We start from the raw sequence: 23,757 nt of genomic DNA, 5'->3' as shown, positions 1-23,757 counted from the left end.
TACGAAGAAATATGGACTTCTATTCTGTTGTAAGAAAAAGTGACATTTGCAGGGAAATGGATGACATTCTAAAAATATTGAGATATTCCATGCTCAGAAAGATAAATGCTGCATATTTCATCTTGTTTATGTGTGTATCTTTATACAGGAATAAAAGTATGTAGAATCCGGGGAAGTAGAACGGGGGAAAAAAAGAGACTAAGGTGAGAGAAGGAAGTGGAAACATGTAATGTGAAACTGGAAGGTGTAATTGTCCGTAGGAAAGCTGACATAGAGACAGTGGGGGCAGGGAGATGGGGAGGAGGTGGGTAGGGACAGTGGATCAAAACTAACAATGTGTGAAAAGGTCATGAGAAAAGCTTGACAGGTAAACAAAAATTTAAAATAAAAACCCAAAGGAGTTTTCAGTGTGGGTCAAGTTGCTCTCAGGAGCCAAAGATTATTAGTTTATTTTGCATGAGTGTTTTCCCCGCATGTATGTCTGTGTACCGTGTGTGCCTGGAGCCCACAGAGACCAGAAGAGGACATCAAATTCCCTAGCACTGGAGTTATGGAAGGTTATGTGGGTCCTGGAACTCAAATGGGCTCTCAGGGAGAGCAGCCAATGCTCTCAACTGTAGTGCCCTCTCTCCAGACCCAACCCATAGATTTATTATATAAAAACCTGTGGGCACAAGCTACCTTACTATGTGTTGTTAGGAAGGTCCCTGTAGTCCCCCAAAACAATACAGGCAATTACCACTGCCATTGGTTGCCTACTAGGCTGGAAACATCCTTCTTGCTGGTTGGCTTCAGTGCCAGAAGATGCCATTGAGGCTATTGGGGGAGAATTGTCATTAAGTCTTATCCATCCATTGTCCTGGGTACAATAATACTTACTAGGCAGGATGAGCCTACTGATGCAATAGTGTCAAGCCTGTTTTAGGGATAACCAAACACTTTCATTGTATTTGATGTCTACTCCACAGGAAGGAATTCAAGTCTGGTAATGTATACTCAATCAAAAGCCTGTATGTGATAAGGGCATAGGTCCTATTGGGGGAAGCTACCGCTTTTTTTTTTTTTTTTTTTAATGTACTTGATGTGCCTGTCAAATTGCCTTCTCATTAAGTTTATGTTCATATACTAAGACTATTGTCAGCTTTGATCAGAGAAACTCCTTTTTGCAGAGCCAGAGGTTAGTATAGATTCATACCTGATCAAAGTATGGAGAGTTAAATGATTGTTGAACGCCATCCATAAATGATACATTTACACCTTGCTTCTATGGCTCAGTGAATCACAAAAGGGGCAGAATCAATCTTTGTGCTAAGGACAGACGGTAGTAGTTTGGAAAACTTACCTCCTGCCATGAATTCTTATTGCACTCTTAAACTCACAACAGGTGGTTACTTACACAATCTTGGCTTGTCAATACGTTGTCCTGGAATGAGAAGGGGTTCATGGGCTCCCACCCCTTCCTAAGCATTTACTACAGTGAGTGAGTGAGTGATGGGACAGAGACACTTTGTTTCAGTGGTATAGCCAGTGCAAAGGTGCTCATGTTCCAAAAACCATCCTGATGAAACTCCTTGGGATGCCTGCCCCGCCCCGCCCACATGAAAGTGAGATAGGGACTAGTTGAGAAAAGACAAGGATTAGCAGGAGTGGGAGGGAAGGAGAAAGGATAATACACATCGATATGATCAAAACATATCACGTACATGAATGATGAGACTGGTTAGTGTGTTTGCGTACTAATAAAACATACAGTAGTGGTGGGGAAAGATTTCAGAATGATTACTCTACAAAGCAGGCCACCAGTTGCTATTTCTGTCTTGCTTTTGTTCTACAAAGCCATGATGGGGCTCCATTAAGTCTCATTTAATTGTCCTTCCTAGAAGCCTGGTTAATGAAAACGCTCTCTAAATGCATCTCACAAACACCTCACTTTCTCTTGCAGTAGGGCTGCTCGTTCCTAGCAGAAAAATCTAGAACAGATGTTGTCTGCCAGCTTTACAAGAATCACTAAGGACATTCTATGTTTTTTTTTTTTTTTCCACTTAGTGAAAATACTACACATTTTCTGAAATCTATCATCTGCCTTGGAGTCTGGAGGCAGCAAGACTTTAATGTAGGTTTTGGCTTTAATAACTTGATGCTAGTACAACTTTCAGGAATTTCTATAGAGTTCATACGAATTCATCAGCCTCCTAATTTGGAGCATATTTTCTTTGCTCTCTTGGTAATTTTGTGGTGGTAAAGTTGAATGATTCCTGGTTATGCCTACACCTGCCAGCTTCAACAACCTAGACGTTCTGTTCAGTTTAGCAGACTGCAGCTTCTTCCATATAATGCCAAGTCTGCCTTTCTGTCCTTACAATTAACACTAGACCTCACTAATTCTAAGAGCATGCCTTGGGGAATGAATATGCTACACTAGGGCTTAGGGGCTTCCTCTTATGAGGCTGGCTGGCCCTGATGTTCCTCTGTGGTTGTGTTCCGACTTGGGTGCTTAAGTGTCTATCCAGAAGTCTTAGAAAACACAGCAGTTTACAAAAAGGACCAGAAACCTCTATCAGCATAGCAAACTTTGCAGGGAGAATAGAAACGCCGTTTCACCTAACTACATCTTTCAAATTTTTCTTCTGGAGAATTGTCTTGACAGATTTTTATTTACTGAAATCAGGCAGACAAACCAGAGAAAAGCCAATTCCCTTTGCAGTGTGTTCTATGGTCCCTGAGAGATTAGTACGAGCTCCCCTATCTTTTGAGTGACATTTCTAATAGGACAAATTCTGCTTACACTTTAGATACACGGTTGACAAAATGCTAGAATATTAGTCTCTTGTGAAAACTTCAGGCTTGGCCCACTTTGTACACATTCTACCCAGAGCTATGCTAACCGCTCCAAGACTTCACTAGTGTGGAAGAAACTTTGTCCTTCCAAATTTAGTTAAATAGTAGGAATGGCCTTCAGAGGTCATCAGAAACCTGACGCTCTAGAAAGTGAACAGGTAAAATGTAAATTGGGGTACGTGGCTCCAAGTATCACTTTATTTCTTATGTATCTTCATGACAATTATTGGACTAGTCAAATTATTAAAATTTGACTAGTCCATCATAAGAGAATTTTCCTGTTGGGATATCAGAGCTGGGAAGATGCCTTGCTCACCCACCATATTCCTGTGATTGTAAAATAAGCAGAAGAAATCAGGCATAGAAATATCTGCTGTCTCATGCTTTAATCCCACATCCTGTGCTCCGTTTGTGGAGCATCTGTCCTCAGTCGTTTTCAGATGATCAGACATGTAAGGTTCATAAAATTTCAGCCTCCTGGGAACTTTGAACAGGTAAAAGACCGTAGGCCACCAGGAGAAACTACTTTTTAGTTCACAATTACATGGAAACAAACTTACACATGAAAAACCAAGTAACACAGACACATAAAAATCCCTTTACTTCTGATTAATTCTCAGGGTCCCAAATACTAGGCTTCATAATCTTCCTAGACATTAGAGAACCGAGGCAGGAATACCAAGGACTAGGTGTCAGAACAGCCCTAATAGTCTCGGCCAGTGGCAACAGCTGTTTCATTGTCTTCCAAAGTGGTTTTCTATCTTCTCTAGTTTCCCTCAGTCAATTATGATTCTGCACTGGGTACAGTGCCTTTCTATGCTAACAAGAGCATCAGATCCCCTCTCACAAGCCAAATGAAGGACAGGCTTAAAAATTATGTGGGAATGGAATGGATCTCACCATGTCTTAATTATGCTTTACTGACTTCTTCAGCACTCCAGCACTCCATCTCTTTAGCAGTGGCATGTAAGGGACAAGCTGACTGCTGAACAGTAGAAAAGCTAAAGACAGGAGTATTCAGACAGGGTGGTGCACCCCAAGAGGCTTTTGATGAGGCCCGCTTTTGTAGCAGTGTGTGGCACTTAGTGTCATTTTGACAACGGGGAAAGGAGCAGCCTGTCAAAATCCTTGTGAAGCAGCCTTAAGGATCTGTCCTTCAAAATTCTTCCCCTTTGTCTCCAGCATCAAAGGAAAGTGTACAGTGAAGAGGCGAGTCAGTGTGTGGCAAATCTATCAGAACCCAAACCTATCTTGAGTTTAGGGCTGTGTGCTTTAAGGTTTGAGCCCAGTAAGGACAGACCCTTTTAAGTTGGTCTCTTATCAGACCTACGTACTTATCCTTGACCACACTGAAGTTGAGGCTGTCAAGTAGTCTCCAGGATCTAGAGCAGCCTATGTTTCTCAAAACATAATGACCCAAATTTCCTTAAGTTTCAAATCTCCTACATCATACCTATGAGGTAGAGGCAGGAGCATGCCAATGAAACAGAAGCCTCAACTGAGAAAAGCTGAGTAGTTCTGGATAGGGCTTTTGTTTGGTAGTTGGAAGAGAGGATATAAGGTATGGGCAAGTCAAAGAGATGCCTCAGAAAAGTTCTTCTCAGGTTGAACACAGAACCCATCCTATCTCAGTTGGCAGCTGAATTAAGCTCTCAACATATGGCCTCTAGCTAGGTCTTGGTCTTTCCTGTGTGGACTCTCTGATGCCGGATTAAGTGATATCCTCTGCTGAAGCTTTTCCCACAGGTAGCACAGGTGAAGGGCTTTTCCCCAGTGTGTGTTCGTTGATGTCTGACAAGGTGATCCCTCCTGCTAAAGCTTTTGCCACACTCATCACACCGGCAGTTCCTCACTGAGGCATGGCCTTTCAGGTGCTTGGCAAACGCTGCACTATGGCTGAAGGAGCGCCCACACTCATTGCAGAGATGATGCTCCTCAGACACGTGTGTCTTCCGGTGTGTCATATACTGCTTCTGCTCACTGAAGTTCTCTCCACAGTCCGCACATGTATAGGGCTTGCCTCCAACATGGATTCTTTGGTGTGTCGTTAACACAGATTTCTGGCTGAAGCTTTTGCTACAAATAGTACAGAAAAAGGGTTTTTCTCCTGTATGTGTCCTCTGGTGCCTGACCAGGTCCGATGTCCAACGGAAATGTTTTCCACAATCATCACAGGTATATGGTTTCTCCACACGGGTAGTTACCTCAGACTGGACTACAGAAGCATCCACAGTTTTCCGGTTTGGAGGATGTTTATGAGGCGGGTTCATCTTATGGACTTTCTGGTGCCTGGCTAGATGTGAGCTCCGTGTGTAACTTTTCCCACACTCCATACATTTATAGGGTTTTTCTCCTGTGTGAGTTCTCAAGTGCCTAATAAGATGAGAATTACATGTGAAGCTTTTAGCACATAGAGGGCAATGATGCTGCCTCCCTGACTGGGAATGAACAGGCATAGTTTCCCTAATATTTGTAAAACTATTAACTTTGGGAACATTGGTGCCAAATCTTGCATTAAGTCTACTGGTACTATCCTCAGTGACTATTTCCCAGTCTGGAGTCTGGTGAATTTCTGTGTTTGCCAAAACAGACTTGTGAGTATCTTGTTGCTCAACACATTCTTCCTCAGCTTCACTCATGTCTCCTATAGAAGGGGCAAGAACAGAAAAGGAGAAGTTAGAATAACAATAGTGTCTTTTATATGAGAGGATTTTGAATGGGGTTTCTAAGAAATGGTAGGAAGAGTGAAGGGGAGGGTAATGGCGGAAGGGTCTGGCTTTCAGAAGAAAGCATTAGTGATGGATGGCATATTAGAAGAACCAGTGGGTGGGCTATGGGGCAAGTCTATAAAGTCAGACCATAACAAAAAGAGAAAATAATAAATAGGACCCAATGAGAAAGGCCTAGGAGGAAAAAGACACACTGACTAGAGGGAACTGCCCAACTGTGGTGACCAGACTTGTCTGATACTCCTCACCTGTATAGGTAAAACTCAGGATTTCTGGTTCTGCAGGCTCTGGAGACTCATGGACACCTGGGACCTGAGGCTCTTCTTCTCTAATCTGGGAGGTATCATCTAGTCTGGGAATTGGAAATGCTGCTCAAGAGATGGGAAGAAAAGGACATCGTGATTGGCTCACTCCTTCCTTGAGTTAAGAGCGTCTGTCTGGACTGATAGATGGCAGAGCAGAGGCATCTATGTTAAGTGGTCAGACATCACTGCTCTCCAGCTCTGCGTGTCTCTGTCTGTGCTGCCCGTCTTGAGCATTTCTAGTACTTTCTTTTACCTGAGCCTCAGTAACTAGACTACTTACTCTGCTCCTGGCTCCTTCCTCTCTTGTTGAAGGAAGCAGATTATCTTTTGTTTTGACTGTTTCAAAACTCAGATGCTTACTTCAAAAGTTAAATATTAAACTCAAAAAACTGTATTTTCTCATTTTTCATTCCCTTTTTTCCCCAAGCACCTTCCTTTCTTCCTTACTGTTGGAAAGGTATCATCTTTTTCAGCTAACTGATCTTTAATCTCATTGTGGGGTAGGCATGCATTAGTGAAACTTTAGTACATGTACAAGGTCTTTGATTCCCTATATTCCAACAGGAAAAAGATATTTGCAGCTAGAATGCTCTGGAAATACATGCAACTCCTTACACAGAGAGACCACAATTCCACAGTCTTCTTCTAAGACGTATTCTCCATAGAATTCTTTTTGTGTTGGATCCAGATCACTCCATTGATCCTGTGAGAAGCACAGAGCCACATCCTTGAATGTGACCAGTCCCTGCAATGACACAAGAATCCAATCAAGACGTGATGCTTCAGGTAGCCTATTGTGTTTTGAGGTAGGGTCCATCCAAAGACAAAGGGAATGGGGGAGGTAGAATGGGGGGGCCTGTTAATGGTGTTGCTTCTGAACCTTCAGCACTTGAGGAAAACGCTGGCCTTGTTTCTGCTTCTCCAACACATTATGATTCTTCAGGCCAAACTATATTTTTCTGTTTAAAACCCAAGATGGGCCTTAAATCATTCAACTCCCTAATTGGTGTTTTAATGGGAGGTCTCAGTGAAAACCATCTTTTCTAAGAACTGTTCCCAAATGAGTCCATCTACTATCATCTATGGTCAGAACAAGAAAGAACTTTTCTCCCACTAGACTACAACTCTAAACCAACAGTGAATTCTATCTGCTTTTCCGAGCCCCATAATTTCACATCAAGAGGGTTAGCTCATAAGTATTGTAGCAGTCATGCCAGGCATTCTTACAAATGATAAAACCCAGGCCCTGTTCACTTAGTAACTGCAAAGTTGTACTGAATACTGCAAAATGATCCCACCTGGTGCCTTCAGTTAGCACCTCTGGAGCTGTAGTCTAGCTGAAGGAAAGAACAGTTAGCACCTCTGGCAAATAACCAGATGACGAAGGCTGGAGCGGAAACAGCTGTTTAATTTTAGTTTCTTCCCCTATGGCGCACCCCACAGAAAGAACAGAAACCCTAAGAAACTCTAAGCATGCAGACTTGCGTCCATGACTGTTCAGCATATGACTAACATCCAACAAATCCTCAAATATGTATTTTGAATTAAGATTTACCTGAGAGAGAGCAGTGAGAAGAGCAACCATCTCGGGGTGTTCAGATTCTTGTTCTGTGGGAAGGTCTATATCCTGGGACACTGGAACCTCTAAGAAACCAAAGGAGATTAGTGATGTGACTGCAAGAGGCCGTGCTTCCTTTATTAGAGTGAACAGAAAGTGGCCCAACTTCTCTATCTGCTAAGAGAATCAAGAAACTGATCTAAGGAGGACAGAATTATCTTAACGACCTATAACCCCACTGATGCTGGGAGCACTCAAGAATACTACTACTTAAACTTGGCCCCATTTGTAGGACCCATTTGCAGGTTCTAGCTAGTTCTTTCTGTTCTCAACATCAATATTCTGTGCTTTCTATTAGAATTTGTCCAGCCTTTGTGGTATAAGAGAACCCCCCATTTCTTCTTCACTTTGCCAAAATTTCTGCTTCCTGCTGAGGCGTCTTCCTACCACTTTCCAGCAGGGGTGGGTGCTCCCCTTCATGCTGCAAGCTCTCCTGTTCGGGTGTCCCCAGGTCCGTGCTTCGGAGTGGTTCCTCATGGGGCTGCTCAATGCTCAGGGTCTGTGCTGGCTCTTGTTGCTCACTGGAGGAGTCCGGCTCCAGCCCTAGTTGTAGTGTCTCCTCTGACAGGACTTCTTGGCCCTGAACATGGACGGTTACCTGGGAATAATGTTAACTTCCAGTCATGATGGAGTCAGGAGGAAATTCCTGCTTGTCATCAGGGGTGTTTTGGGAGGAACACTTATAGAGGAAACCAGGTGAGGAGAGGAAACTCAAGTTGCAAAGGCACACAAAGAACCAGTTATTTTTACTAAGACAAGGCAGGGGACACACTAGGATGGCCCTACTTTTTCACTTCTGTCAACCTTTAATCTTGTCACCTGGGGCCCTGAGGTTTCCATCTGTCCTTCAGGGCTGCTTACTGTTTGCTTCACCAAATTACTGTCCTAGAGAGGGCTCTTGGGATTATGTCTAGGTGAATCTAGAGGAGGTCATAATAGCTGCTTTCTAAGGAGCCCAAGGTTCAACATCCAAAGAAATAGAAAACCCAATCTTTAGGCGGCACAGGCAGATGACTCAGACTCGAGAAAGTCACACTCGCACACACCCATTCCTGCCCCACTGCGTTCATGGATCTAGACGGCAGAACCAGGAGGATTTAAAGGATAATTTATGAGACCCTCATACTCTCCCCAGATCCAGCCTTTCAGGACCAGGCCCCCTCCACATCACACAGATCAGGACTCCCCCTCCTCACCCACCGCCTTGGTCTCCTGGGTTGTTTCTGCAAACCCTCCACCAGCGTCACCGCCTCCTCGCCACTCTCTGGCCGTTGGCCTCGCACCCAGCTCTGCAGTTCTCCAGGCAGGACAGTCAGGAACTGCTCCAGCACCAGCAGCTCAAGAATCTGCTCCTTTGTTCTCCTCTCTGGCCTCAACCATTGATGACAGAGCTCTCGAAGTCGTATCAGGGCTTCTCGAGGGCTGGAGGCTTCCTGGTAGCGGAAGCGTCGGAAGTTCTGGTGAGAGGTCTCCAGGACAGGATCGTCACCCTGCAAGGCAGACTCTGGCCCGCAGGTGAAATCATCCTCCAGCTTCACCATCAGAACTCCTTCTTCTTCCCAAAGATCCTGGTCCTCTGGCTCCAAGGCTGTTGCCATCTCCTGGCTCTCGGGTGTTAGTATCACACCATTTAGCCCTCACACTGCATTAATGTATCTTAGACTGGGTACCTCAAGGGCTTCCTCCTAAGGGACCTATAGTAGAGAAGATGAAAGAGAACAGAAGCCTGCAGTTATGCAGAGACAACAGTCGTGACTTAGTAATCCTCTGTATACTTCTGAAATAATTCACTCCCCCTATTACCAGTTTCCATAACTGTATGTTGCAATGAAACCCAGTTAGGATAGGATATCCATGGCCTAGCAAGGTCCTCTACTACCCTCCTTTCCTAGGGAAGGTTCCTAGTCCATGAAATAGCAGTATCCTGCTATATCTGTGACAGTGTAGCTCTACCCCCCAATGGCTTTCTTCTACTTCCTTCCTGCTCAAATCTTTAGTCTTGGCTTCTTCATTTCCTGTCTGTACTACAGCCAGCACACCGTGAGCTCCCCACAGTACTTCCATGGCTGGGAGACAAGAGGCTCATAATGCCTGCAAACAATGCCCCAGCCAGGATTTGCTTCACAGGCACATAGTGTGTATATCCTGAGCTATCAACAGGGTGGGTACAGGTTATGCAAGGCTGCATTATGCTAATATTAACCTTTGCAAAATGTGAACCTTTGGAGATTTAAGCACTCCAAGAAACAACAGTGAGGAAAAACTCTATCAGTACTGCCCCAGAAGCCTGCCTTTATCAGATGACTTACTGACCCCTAAGTACTCAAAGAACACTCATTTATTCTAGCCTTGATTGCAAATTTACATTCTTCCTGCCTTGGCAGGGACCAATTGTAAAGAAAGTACTTAGTAGCTTGTGGATTCAAATTTAAGTTTTTTTCTCATTGTTTAAAATTTATTAAACCAACCCTACCTCCTAAACTTCTAAACCTTTACTCCTCTTCCTCCTTGCTATTCAGTGTGGTCCTCCCCACCTTGCCTGAACTATAGCCATGACTTCCTATGTGTGCTCCCTGCAGAACTCAACTGTGAGTAAAAGACAACACATTAGTTGTTAAACTTTTTCTCCAAAAGACATTGTGATTCAGTATGTTGAGAGAGTTCTATCTTTACAAGGGCTACTTATCATTCTAGTGATGATGATAGTTTGTATTACCCTGGTTGGGTGATACAAAGGGAAGTAAGGGGACTAAAAGTGCTTACATTTGCCTGCTCTCACTTAGGTACAGGATAGGAGTACAGCCCAGTGGGAAGTTTTTGTCTGTAAATGTATTTTCTCATCAACAGAATGGAGATGATGATACTTCTGTTAGAGTACATTTGAGATCAAATGTCTTACTGTTTTCTGTGTTCAGAAGGGAGATGGAACTTCAATGTTAACTACTAACTTCCTAAAGTATTTTTCTAATGCTATCACTTAGTATTATAAAAACGTGTTTTAAATGTAAGACCATTCTAAACTGCAGGAGATACAAAGTACTTTATAGTCTATCTCACCATTGTATGTACCACCTGCTGTAGTGACTGCACGAGGGCCAACGCCAGCATGGCTTTTTAGGCCTCCCTGCCTTTTGAAGAATGTACCTGTGGAACACATTCTACTCTGTCTTCTTTTTCAGCTACAATGTGTGTGTGGCGTTTTCTTAGTGTTTTTCCTTTGTCACTCCCTTGCTCTGATGATGCCCTAAGCAGTTTTCATCTAGAAAACCGTTAACTGCCTCTGCAGTTGCTATTCCAAGTCACCACTGGTTAGCAGATATGCCTCTCTGCAGCCTGTGGGCCACACATTTCCTAGGATAGTTACGAATACAGTCCAACACATTTGTAGATGACATTATTTTTCTATAGTGTTACCAGTGTTTGCTGTCACAGTAAATCTGGTCATGTTCTTCCCCTAGTGAAGATCTTCAATCATTCCTGCTTTTCTCTTCAGTGAGTAAGGTTCTTTAAGTATATCACATACTTGCTGGCCTTAATGTTGTTATTCCCTTTGCAATTCTTTATAGCCATGCCCCCATTCCTGAACTGGGCGCATACGATCCTTACAAGTGTCCCACAGACTTTGGATTTTGAACAGGAGTTGTTAAAATTCCTTCCCAGGGGAAAACATAAGCAATATCCATCCTTTGTCTTAAGTTCCTAATAAATGAAGGTATGATTCCACCAAATTTCACTCTAGAGAACAAAAGAATTTATTGGGCATCCTTATGGAGTATAGGCGAGGGGTTTCTTACAGGATGTGGTTATTCTTCCCCCCAAAAGACACACCTAGAAAGCTTTACCCAGTAGGGATGCAGGGCTTCCCTAGAGCTGCACAGACAGAGGCCCTGCTCTAGTCTTCTCTGGTGTGATTGTGTGTTTATTCTGGTCCCTCCTGCAGGGGAGATGCAGAGTTGCCAGTTGGTAGGAAGCAGCTGGATTCCTGGGTTGGAGGTGAACTATAAAAATGCCCAGCTGGTATCTTTTGCAAGGGGGCACAGCTGAATGCTCCAAGATGGTAGTTGGTTGGCTTGGAGAAAAGTCACACTTGACTCTTTGTACCTGTGACCTTTAGTTAGGCTAAATTTTACTTATCTTCTAAGACAGGATTCATGTCGTCTGAGATTTTATTTGATCCTATTTTCTACCCTTATACATGGTTAGAAATCACTGAAATGGGTCAATAGCAGCCTTGGTCCATCCTTCTCATTTCCTGTCTTATTACATAGCCACTGCTCATTTTCCTCGAGAAACTTGATGTTAGCAACTGTGATTTTTACGCTCTAAAGCCTATTACAAAGAACACAATGAATGCACCAAAGCCCTATGGATCTCTGCTCTTATACCTGCTTGCTATCTTAGCAAGCATAGCCAGCCCTTCTCTACCTATACTCACACTTTGCTGGGTCACTGAATCTTGTTAATTCTGTCTAACAAATGTCTTTCAAATTCATCATGTCTTCATCTGCATTAAATGCTCTAGGTGAGTACTACATGCTGCCATATTCTGAGTGACTGAAGTCTCAACCCTAGAAACCTGTGTCAGGTACCATGTGTCGGCAGAGTGAACCACTAAATTAAAATTTTACAAGGGTCTTGGCTCTGTCTTCCTCCAGACAAGAATGATACCCAGCCAGGGAGCCCTTGCTGGCTAGTCATTTTGTACTGCACTGCAATTGCCTGCAATCAACTCTCAAGGTTATCACTTGACTCTCACCAGCTGTTCCTTGACTGCTGGTGCACTTTATATGACATATAATAATTCTATAATTATTCTATAATAATTCTATAATCACATTTCCCAAATTTCTCTTAATCTATTTCATTCTATTGTCTTTAATCATTTGCAATACAGCTTCCATGTTTTTGATAGTTACGCAACTATTTTTAAAAATTGTGTGTGGATGTGGGCATGCCATAGTATACACTAAAGGTCAAAGGACAACTTGCAGAAGCTGGTTCTCTGCCTACCAACTGGGTTTCTATGAATCAGGTTATTAAGCTTAGCAGCAAGCATCTTTACTCGTTCTATTGTGGCATCTTATGCTAAGTTTCTCTACTACTTGGTAGTTTGCAAGTTTGTTTTTAATTATATGCTTATCTTTAGTGAAGTTTTTTTTGTTGTTGCTTTGTATTTTGGTAGAATTAAAAGTGGACAGAATTTCATTTGTTTCTAGCTCAGCACTAATGGTTTTAGTAATCTCGGATTGGTTTTAATATTAACTTTAAATGGTATTCCTGAAAAAGAATTTTAGCATGTTATTTGAACCTCTGCCCTCAAGTCATTTTTTTTTTTTTTAAAGATTGCAATTTAATGTATATATAGGTGCCTGATGATGCCAGAAGAGTTACAGGTGACTGATGTATGTAGGTGCCTAAGGACGCCAGAAGAGTTACAGGTCACTGTGAGCTACCTGACATTTGGTGCTGGGAACACCTCTGGGAGAGCAACAAGTGTCCTTAACCACTGAATTGTCTCTCCAGTTTCCCAAGAGATTTTTTGACCCACCAAAGAATTTCTTTGATACTCAAAACTCCAGACCAGATCTCTTGGGAGCCTCTCTTTTCTACCGTGAGTGCCACTGCCATGAGAACCATTGCTCAAATTACTGTTCTGCATCTCGTTTCCCTTTACCAAGATCTTCTGAGCATCTCTATCAACTGTCCTATCTGTCCGATCTATTTTGAGTTTGCTTTACTGAACACTCCCAGATGATGAATAAGAACATGGTTCTCCCCGTATCATAATATGCGTTGTTCCTCTAGTGGCAGAATTACTCACGAGACTATACGATTCTGAAGGGAGGAGCATGCTGCACCCTGCTTGAAGTCTAGCAAAAAAATAGGTACTTGCTTCATAATTGGTGAGGACAGAGAACGTTTACTGAGTTTCTGTCTCCGGGAAGGACAGAACCATGTCATATGAATTATACTTAGTCGTATGTCCAGCAAAATGTGTGTTGGATAAGTGAATAAAGAAAAATGTATTGTTTGCATGATACATAAACAAGACATTCCCAGTGGTTTCAAGTGTGATGAAGTCATAAGTAATCTTCAGGTCACATTGGGGGATTTTTTTTTTTTTTTTTTTTTTTTTTTTTTTTTTTTTTTTTTGAGATTTCAATCAGCTTTAGTAAGCACCAACCAGACATTAAATAATTTAATGTCAATATTCACTATTTACCCAGATATATATCCCTTTATGCTAACATTCACCTGTAAGGCAGATAAACAGAGTTGCTATACCAGGTTAACTTAGCTTAACCAAAGATCTCTATTATTTTAAAAGTCTGAGAACAAGATCAGTGAAGCAAGCTAGAAATTCCCTTGGTCTTCAAGGAGCATCAGGTCCAAAAGATTTCATGCATTGCGTGTTCTGAAAGAAGGAATCCTGCTTTGAGTGACTTTATTCTTTAAAAAAAAAATCAGCCATGTTACATACACCCTGGCAGGGTGTTTAAATGTTCCACAGTTGGTATTCCTGCTGCTTACTTTGCATTTACTTTAGCAATCTCCGAGAATAAGATGGAGGGAAAGAGGGTCAGCAGCAGTGGCAATGAAGAGGGGAAGGATTCCCTTCACTGGCAGGAGATGGGGATGGGATCGGCATGGCAGGCGGGGAAAGCTATACAAAGGAACCATGTTCCAGCTCCAGATTCACACACACCAGAACCTCTGTAAAAGGTAAAGTCCTCTGTAGATAACTACTTTAATGCAGTGGAATGGCATAAATTAAAATATGCTATGCAAATGTCAAACATTAATGGAGACAAGAAGAATCAGTTTTCACTGTTTACCCTACAGTTCATGGGATGTGCAAGGTTACATGCATGATGCCTTGCAATTTTTGGCCTTCCAATTCCATTATCTTTCTTTGGTGTCTGTGGAAGAGTTCCACAGCAAAATAAAACCCTGGCACCAACCCTGGTGGCTCTGTAGCAAGTTCCTGGGGTCGCTTGCCCTCTACCCAGTGTTCACTCCCCATCCCCAGTGCCTCTCTAGCAGCTGCTCTGAAGTGGGCCATGGCTCTTGGATAACCCATGTGGAAGTCCACAACTAGGTCAGGAACTGAAATGATTTGTTTAGAAGAGTCACTATGAAAATGTCTACAAAGATGCTTCATAACATGGGGCAGCCTCATGACCTGGCCTCTTGAGTATGCATTGCTAAGTACATAAGGGATGATTCGGAAAGAGGCAAGGGGAAACTAAGATCTTTTTGCCATTCTTGGCTTAGTTTTCTCTGTCCCTTATCTGAAGATGTCACATGACAGAAGTGGCTAACTCAGTTCTGTAAGACATAAAAGAATTCTCAATTTTGTACTCTAAAAGACATCTTTTTAGCTATAGGAAAAAGGGTGACTTGCCTTTTTACTGGAAAATAGTCTTCAGACAATTAACTAGCAATTTGGACTTAAGTGGTTATATTTAGTAGATTCAGATGTCCTGTGTGTAGCCATTTCTTTCATGTTGAAACATTCTTGAGGAAAGAGTGAAGCTCAAAAACCTTAGGGAGCTAATGAAACAAGGCTTAGGATGTCCACAAAACTTAGAAAACTCAGGAGGCTCAGGAAGTTGTTACATTCATCAAGCCCAGTCTCCAAGGTTACATAAGCAGCAGGCCAACTGCTGTGAAGAGCACACTCCTTTATGTCACTGTTTTTAAGTTAAGTAGGGAGATCCAGGGTGATAGTTAGTTTTACGATATCACTCATCCTGGGACAGACCTTTCCTGTGATGCAAATGCCTTAGATTCACCCATATTCTTGTAAATAACCCTAATAAATTCATCAGATCATGAAACTAAATCTGGATGGAATCATCCCTTTTTGGTATGATGTCATCAGCACTTTATTTGGGAGTGAAGAGCCATTTATTCACATATTCCTCCAAAAGACATGCAACACAACTAGCCAGGACACAGAATCCGAAAGATCAAAGATGAGTTGGGGAGGAGGAGCTGCACAGTGACTGACAGGTTGAGGCAGTAGACTTAACACTGACCTGAGACCAGAGTACTTACAGAAGCAATTCCATCGTGAGGACATTTCTCCATGTGGTAGGGGACAATGTGATTCCTTTCTGTGGTGGCAGCTTCATGCTTTCACTAATGTGTGATAAGACATACCACCAAGGTAAAGTCACTGAGAATGGAGTGTCCCTTGAGAGAATGGCAAGCTCACCATCTTATCTACATGCTGTGAGGTGGCAGGCTTTCCCAGTGAACCAGGCCTACCAGGCAACTTGGGGGCATTTCCAAAAATGTTAATGAACTTGAGAATTTATGCCAATCCTGAAAGTGCATGGTATATAGTCATAAGCAGGCTACAGTGGTAGTGAGTGAAAAGTCACAGCTGAGCTCAGCTGTCTGTCTGGAAAGCACTTGCCCATGTAAGAGGAATTCCGATAGGAAAAAGACACGTGAATGCTATCCTCTGATTCGGTAGAAGGTGCAAAAGGCAAGTGCAAGGAAGACAATACAAATTAGACCCCTGCTAAAAAGCACTCCTTTCCACCCTCTGTCTAAAACACTAGAATCCCAATGGGAAAATAAGTTAGTGAAGAGGGCAAAAGTAAGGCAGAAGTAGAAGATACACCTCAGTTCCAACCTCTAATACAAAGGGGAAATTCATGATTCAGTATAAGGCATTGCAGTGACTAGTGGCCCAATGCAGAATAAGTGCATTAAGTTTTAACTGAACAGATGTTAAAACAAAGAATGAGACAGTCTCTCATAGCCTGATTCACAAGACACGGGTGCAGATGGGCAGCCCAAGTATCAAAGAGGTAGAGAAACAGAAACATAAATACTTAATCCTCCTTGAGACAGGGTGTATATAACCTAAAGCAGCATGAGGAGAACAAGTCTCGGAAGTCCAGCTCATATTGGCTCACATCTTTCTTCATGATTATCAAAAGCTGGAGAACAACAGAGGAAGGGCAAGCACTGCTGAAGGAACTGGGCATGTGATAAGGGGCAGTTGATAGCCAGCTCACTAGACTAGACAGGGCTGCTCCAGGAAGGTTAAGAGGTTGACTTACTAGGGGGCTTGGGACTGGTATGGAGCTGGAGGTCAACCTCTGTGAGTGGGCACTCCCGGGAGTCATGGAATTGTTGAGTGAAAGTTCCAGTGTTAGGAGTGATTAGCTATGAGCTTTGGGCCAAGGAGACCCGAGTTCCCTGCTCACCTCCTACCCCACTTCCCTGTGAGCTACCGACACTGCTGTTGGCTTCACATTAGGAGCAAATGGTAAGACTCTATTACTGAAGGCACTGAACGTTTTGACTATGGAACATGAGAAATCAATCTGGGACTGAGCTGGGAGGGTCTTACCTGCTGGACGGTTTTCATACTGCCAGAAGGTGCTATGCAGTCTACTGTACTGACATCTACTTTTGTTAAGTAAAAGCAAGTATTTGTGGCTACAGAGGTTAGGAAGGCCAAGGGTTAAGAAACTAACTACTGTTTCTGTTTTAATATATGACTGTGATGTACCTACCCGCCTTTGAAACAGTCGTTCATATTTACAGATTTCTGCTGTCATCAGCCTCTAGTATGGAAGAAAAGGCTGTCCCCTGAAGTGAATATTGCTGAACTGCAGAGACTGATAGACAACAATCTGTCAAGCTGCTGATTGCTGTCAAGTAACTGTTACTATGAACCCTATGCTCAGGCAGAAATGGAAGAAAATATCCAGCCATCTTTTTACCCCTTTCAAGGATCAGGGACCATCTTGGAAGATGGAGTGAAAAGAAGATAAGAGCCGCAGGAGTGAATCCCATGCAGATATTTCCTCACAGATCAAACGCCCTCTTTGGAAAGGCAGTGGGGTATGGTTCGTAAGTCTCATAAGGAATGACACTTAGGCTCGGAAAGCTCACTGACTTAAGCTCATCCACAAGATTCATGAGGCAAACATGATACAAACAGGAAGCAACTGGTGGTGAAGACTCTGGTGGAGTCACTTTCAGATTAAACAGGGAGCTATGGGCATGCAGGGAACTATGGGCACGCAGCTACAAGAGTTGTTGTCCATGTTGGGGTGAACCTTTCGGTGATACAGATACCTTTGTGACTATGAGGAACCCTTTACTCAAGCTGTTACTAATGAACTCAATGACTTACCAAGCTATATGGGTAAAAGAATTTCTTTGATCTGCCTGTCATTTATGTCTTATCTTGTGGGGATATTTGGTCACACATCTCCAAGAAAAGTCACAAAACTAAAAGTGACAAATGTAGCCCCATAATCTGGGATTGTGAATACAACTGCTTACTGGAGCTTACTTGGCCTTCAAGCTGTTTTAGATTTCAAATTAAACCAACAAACAAAAAACCATACTAAATTCTTGACTGTTCTCTTCCAATGCTACTACTTCACAAAATTAAAGATCATAAGAATACGGCCCTTCTGCTAGCCAAATTCTTGCCCATATTTCAACTGCTACGTATACAGATGCACACCACTGCCGCCCATGTAATGATAACATGACTTTGGAATCTTGAGTGTATATCTCTACTCTCATAAGCCCATGGTACAATTTCTCTAACTCAGGTTATCCTTGAAATGTGGTTAACATGCCTGCCTCACATGCTTACTTTATGGAGTAAATGATATAATTTATATAAATCTCTTGGCATAGAATCTGGCACAGGGTAGATGCTCAATATGTCTCATTATTTTCTGCTTCAAGATCTTTCAAGTTCTTTTGAGATATCAAGATTTAAATAATAAGCACACAGTCCATTTTATTTCTTCATAATTATGAAAGAAAAATGAGGGAAAGGGTTGGTCTGTTTTATTGTCTTACCACAAATGAAGTGTTAAATTCAAACCAAAACAGCAAACAGTCCTTGCTCTGGAGGCACTAAACCTGAATGAAGTAAGTTGTTGGAACACAGATGGGCAGGACCTTGGTGACAGAGTCTTTAACTGTAGATGGAACTAGCAAGGCTTCTACTTACCAAAAGCAAAGACCCTTCCCTTTTTGCAGTTGGCAGGACGCATGTGATTCATATCCAGTGAGGATGTCAAGTCCTGTGAAAGTTCAACGCGGAAGGCAAAGAAAGTGAAAGCAATGCATTCCCTGGTTTTTGGTCTTCAAGCATGCCGTGATCAGTGTGCCTTGAACCATGCTGAAAAACTGGTTTTATTTGGAAATGCTGGGATGGAGTCCAGAACTCTGCATTTCAGCCAAGTGTTCTACCACTGAGCTATAGCCCCACCTTGAGAAATGTTTTACTTTGCCACTTTCTCCCTCATAAAAGTCATATTTGAGAAGAGAATATTGGCTCAAAGCTTATTACAACAGATTTTAAGAAACAGAATGAGCAATGGAACAGGAGCAGATAGGAAGAAGAGGAAAGGTCAAATAAGTACTGGCCAGTACAAGATGGTCAGTGTGGGCACAGGCTTAACTATCTTCTCCTCTAAAATCTGACTGCCTTTATAGTCAGCATCTAGGTTTAAAGTGGATAAGAAATGTCATTGACAATATGGTAAATTGAAAATATAGAAATCATAGCAATTCAGTCTCTAATAAAATGTTTTCTCTGACATACAGATAAGGAGGGGCTTCAAGAGGAACAAAGACAAGCACTTTGTTTACTGTTTGACTCACAATGGATCCGTGTGGGATGATGAAAGAGGTTTATTAAGAACTGAGATAAGTTGTACTTACATATATATTTTAAGAGACAAAAACTGCCTATCTGGCCATTAAGACCATGTTCATTAACCTCCAGCATGAAGTGAATCTTCCTACATTTAATGGGTAGCACCCAGAATTAGTTACTGACTTAAGTAATGTGGGTCAATCTTTAAATACAAATTTAAGACAAAATGCCACAAATTAATCTAAAGCTGAAAAAGTAAGGGACATCACACTTGACACCCACCAGGAAGAAAACAGCATTTATTATTTGGCAGCCAAAGTTATGCAGATATTTTTAAATTCCCATATCAAATACAGTCAACAATCATCTCACAACAGAGAAACAATCACTTAATAGGAAAAGGATAAATAACAAGACTACAGCTGGACCCAGGGGTGGATGTGGGTATCTCAGGACGAGTTACTTTCTATGTGTACACAATCAATACATCCTGGCTACCTACTGCTCTATGCTGGGTGATTTCCTTTTGGCTTGGTCTGAGGCTCTCTTGCATGTATATGAGGACAAAGGTTGGGATCTCTGTGCTTTGACCTAGCAGAATCTGACAGCACGGAAGAAATCCCAGCAGTCATTCCTCATGGGCAGTTTAGTGTCTGTTTTCCTTGGGAAGCTGGGTCCCCTAAGCAAGGATATGTTCCTAGCCCTGCCACTCTTCTAGGTAGTTTATAGAAAACAAGCTGAATAAATACACTCCCCAACTTAAATACAGAAGCACTGAAATTAGTGGGTGCCAGGGCTCTTTGGTAATAAGTCCTTTGCGGAGACAGCTGGAATCAGGTGGTTTATCAATGAAGTCTACCCTGCTTTATTGTTCAATGGAGACAGACTGCTGTAGTATCAATGGAGAGAAACTTAGAGGGGAGAAGTGGACAGACTTGATTCAGTTCATAACATACACTGAACCTCAATTTTATATCTCATAATATTCCATGTACTCAGCAGAAAGGGGAAGAAGCTGTGAAGAAGTTAATCAGGAAACAGCAGGGACTTTAGCAATATCAGGAATTCACATCGAAACCTAGAATACGATGTGCCCTGTGAACAGAGTGGAAGCTCTTTATCAAGGGAATCAAGAAAATCAAGGGGGGCAGGCCTTTACTCTCAGGACTCAGAGGTAGAGACAGGCAGGCCCCTGTGAGTTCTAGGCCAGCCTAGTCTGTACAGTTGAGTTCTAGGACAGCCAACGCTATACAGAGAGACACTGTCCTAAAACAAGCAAGCAACCAACTGAACCAAACTAAACTAAACCCAAGCTAGGAGGAGAAAACCAAAGCAAAGCAAAGCAAACCAAAAAACAATCCTTATCAGTATTTCATCTTAACTTGCCATAAAAGATGATACGACATTTGGCTTTCTGTCTTAAAGGCATTTAATTTCACAAATAACTCAAACTTGAATGGTAAGATCACCCATCAACGACTATTCAACACCACTAGTATGTGCAAGTCTTTGGCCTCAAACCAAAGGTGTCATGAGGGAGGTCTGGCCAAAAATAGTGGTCCTCCAAGTGATCAATACAGAACACAGAGCACCTTTGGCATTACATGCAGACTCAGGTGTGTTAAACTCAATACCCACTACCTGGGCAAAGGAAGTGAACGTGAGGTTTCATGCAGAAAAGTACAAAACGTATCTGGTGACGTCTACATTCAGGGGAAAAGAGGGCAATGAAGCAGGGTCTAGAGCTGTTTTATGCCTGTGTCAAGTGGCATAGTCACCTCACCTGTATATTCTGCAATGACAGGAGTCCCTCAATAGTGATGCAGATCTTGCAGTGGCCTTGGGATGACGGTCTCCTGCAATTATACAGACAGAATGCGAAGGCTGTGTATATAGGAGACAGGGGGAACCGTGAGCAGCTGGTCTTAGAAGAAAAAAATGTACCACCTTCCTCCAACCGTGTCCACCCTTTTCTGTTAGGCAGCAATGGCAAAAAGTTACTCAAGACGGATGACACCAAAGTATTCCACTGTCACTTGCTTCTCCCAACAAGCCTCCCATTGCCATCCTGACACCTCATTGAAATTGTTTTCTGGATTAAGGTCCATGGGGCTGCTTCAAAGAAAAGGTGCAAAGAGAGATACCTTGTGACTTCCATGTCACAAGCTTCCCTGGCTTTCATCTGCAGACTGTGGACAGGATAGCCTGTCAGCAAAACCCTGGATGTGGCACTTCTGGCCACGACCAAGACAGTTCAGGATCAGCTGGGTTTACCTACTTCCCTTTGGGGAGTTTAGCACAGTGAACAGACAGCGTTATCCATGTGTAAGTTACAAGACAGCCACGGCTCAGGGGGAAGGCAGTGTGTGAGAGGACCAGGATGACCATGGGACACAAACTAGCAAACTTTCAGTCCGCTAATGAAAAGTCCCGCAGATGGTGAGATGAGGCGAAGAGGTCCCCGAACTGACGGTCGGGGATGGGAAGAGAGAAGCTGCAAGTGCAGACAGTAGCCTCTAGCTCCACAGGGAAGTTCTGAGCCTGTCACTAAGCCAGGTGAGAGCCACAGGGCTGGTCAGCTAGCCACACAGTCTCTAAGGACTGGCGAGGATCGCAGGTGATAAGATCGCACGTGAAGGGGGCGGGGTTCGCTAGGAAGGAGGGAAGGCAAAACCTGCAGGGAGGGATCTGGAGCAATGGGAGATGCAGAGAGAAAAGTCTGATGAGGAGGGAAGGTGGGTGTCAAGGGGCCTAGACTAGTCCCCAGTGGCTTCTAGGGTACCGGAGCGGTGGGCATGGACGCAATCCCAGGGGCACAGTGCAAGTCCTCAGGCCCCAGGAGGGGGCGGAAGGAGGTGGCTGGGCAGAGAAGCCTGAAGCGCCACCCTTGCCTCCGGACGTCCCGGCTCCGGCCGCGAGGAGGTGACATGGCTACAACGCCCAGGCCGCGGGGACCCCGCCGCCACCCCTTCCCCGGCAGGCGCTGTCCCCCGGCGCCGCGGGGGCGGGGTCTGCTGCCCCTCCCTACGCTCCCGCCCTTCCCGGCCCTGACTCCCCGCCCGCTGCGGTGCCCGCTCGCCGGCCAGGTCCCCGACACTCACGTCTCCCGCGGCTCCAGCGGCTCCTCCCCTGCCCGGTGCTCCCCCACCCACTCCCGGCCGAAAGAGCGGAGCGGGATCCGAGTGGCGCGGGGCCCAGCGGGTCGGAACACGTGGGGCCTCTGCGCCCGGAACCGGAAGCGACCGCTCGCCCCACCTCCAGGCGGTGCTGGAGCCTGTCTAGGCTGTAGGAGGTTTGGTCCACTCGGTGTGTTGGTTGAAGCCTGGGGCTCCTCTAGTGAGACCCAGGCTGGAGAAGCATTCCCTGGGCTGCTGCCCTCTCTGGCCAATCCCCTTTGCGGCAAATCAATCAACCCCCTAGGCTTGGGCTTCATTGCTTGCCTCCTACAGGGTTTTGTTTTCATCTTTCATGTTGGTTTGGGGATCTACACCTCCACAAGAGAACCCCCTCCTTCCCACACAGGTTTTTTTTTTTTTTTTTTCCCCTTTTAAGCATGGAAGAATTAAAAAAAAAAAAAAAAAAAAAAAAAAAAAAAAAAAAAAAAAAAAAAAAAAAAAAATAAAAAGGTTTGGGTTTGAATGCTGGCTCCTTCACGCACAGCTGTTGGAGGACTGCCAGAACATCTGCCTGTCAACTCTGTCCATCCTGAAAAAAAAAAAAGGCAAACTGTTGGTCTTAGAACTAAAATGTAGACGGAATGTAGAAAGTAAGAAAATGGCGATGTTCTCTCTTGGCCTTTGTGTGCTATTTTGGTGCTTCTTTGCCACTGTCTTCCCTGATCCGAGATACATCTATATCTATATCTATATCTATATCTATATCTATATCTATATCTATATCTATATCTATATCTATATCTATATCTATATATCTCTATCTATCTATCTATCTATCTATCTATCTATCTATCTATCTATCTATATTGTCTTTGTCACTGACATTTCTATAGTCAGTTTTGCCCTGAATGTCACACAGTGACATGTGCAAGCCTTCTCCTTCCAGCCACTTCTTGAAAACCATTTCAGTCTGTGGAACAAGCTGCTAGAGACCGCTTAGCATCCTTTGACCTGGAGATGTCAATCGCTTTTGCTCGAGAGCTAGTTATGGTTCTGCAGAGGATATTGCAGTACTCTTGATCAGGGCTCTATTGAGGCCCCAAGAGGAAAACTGTTTTCTTTTGGTCGAAGAAGTGGGATCTACCTCTAGCCTGGGTGGAGAGCAGGCAATCATGAGAGTTAATCCATTTATGTCCAATCACCTGACTAGACAATCACCCCTCCAGAATGCAGGTTCACTTAATACCATGGTAAAAGACAAGGGAGTTAATGAGAAATGTACTTTTTCAGAAACCTGTTTCTGTTCAGTTCAGGCAGAGGGCTAGGCAGGGCAGGTCTGCCCTTCTGAGTCCTAACTCGGGTATAATTTGTCTGTTTTCCTCCTCCTCCTCCTCCTCCTCCTCCTCCTCCTCCTCCTCCTCCTCCTCCTCCTCCTCCTCCTCCCCCTCCTCCCCCTCCTCCCCCTTCTCCTTCCCCTTCTTCCCCTTCCCCTTCT

General features: G+C 43.6%; 1 protein-coding gene across 5 annotated transcripts; it reads right to left on the bottom strand.

The window, feature by feature from the left end:
- Nucleotides 1–3,205: 3,205 nt before the first annotated feature.
- Znf202 (zinc finger protein 202) lies at nucleotides 3,206–22,388 on the bottom strand. Of its 5 annotated transcripts, none has more exons than XM_076924758.1 (9): nucleotides 22,248–22,388; nucleotides 20,930–21,002; nucleotides 18,496–18,568; nucleotides 8,687–9,184; nucleotides 7,878–8,088; nucleotides 7,428–7,516; nucleotides 6,488–6,617; nucleotides 5,816–5,935; nucleotides 3,206–5,482 (listed from the first exon to the last, which is right to left on the bottom strand). In XM_076924758.1, the coding sequence occupies exons 4-9, from the start codon at nucleotides 9,086–9,088 to the stop codon at nucleotides 4,509–4,511; spliced, it is 1,926 nt and encodes a 641-aa protein (XP_076780873.1). In that variant the 5' UTR covers nucleotides 9,089–9,184; nucleotides 18,496–18,568; nucleotides 20,930–21,002; nucleotides 22,248–22,388; the 3' UTR covers nucleotides 3,206–4,508. The 5 variants fall into 5 exon arrangements, with proteins under 5 accessions (XP_076780873.1, XP_076780874.1, XP_076780875.1 ...); XM_076924759.1 differs by lacking the exon at nucleotides 22,248–22,388 and adding an exon at nucleotides 21,291–22,118; XM_076924760.1 differs by lacking the exon at nucleotides 18,496–18,568.
- Nucleotides 22,389–23,757: the final 1,369 nt, after the last annotated feature.

This window comes from Arvicanthis niloticus, chromosome 26 (assembly GCF_011762505.2).
Source record: "Arvicanthis niloticus isolate mArvNil1 chromosome 26, mArvNil1.pat.X, whole genome shotgun sequence".
NCBI lineage: Eukaryota > Metazoa > Chordata > Mammalia > Rodentia > Muridae > Arvicanthis > Arvicanthis niloticus.
The sequence above is the reverse complement of the archived record's forward strand: the minus strand, read 5'-3'. Positions and strand labels throughout refer to the sequence as shown.

Excerpts from the sequence above, each read along its gene's own strand:
- Znf202 (XM_076924758.1), bottom strand. The coding sequence starts at position 9,088 with ATGGCAACAGCCTTGGAGCCAGAGGACCAGGATCTTTGGGAAGAAGAA. Across the intron at positions 7,517-7,877 it reads CCCACCCCTGCTGGAAAGTG|AGGTTCCAGTGTCCCAGGAT; the intron begins GTAGGAAGACGC and ends TTGGTTTCTTAG. Across the intron at positions 5,936-6,487 it reads TGGAATTGTGGTCTCTCTGT|CATTTCCAATTCCCAGACTA; the intron begins GTAAGGAGTTGC and ends TCTCTTGAGCAG.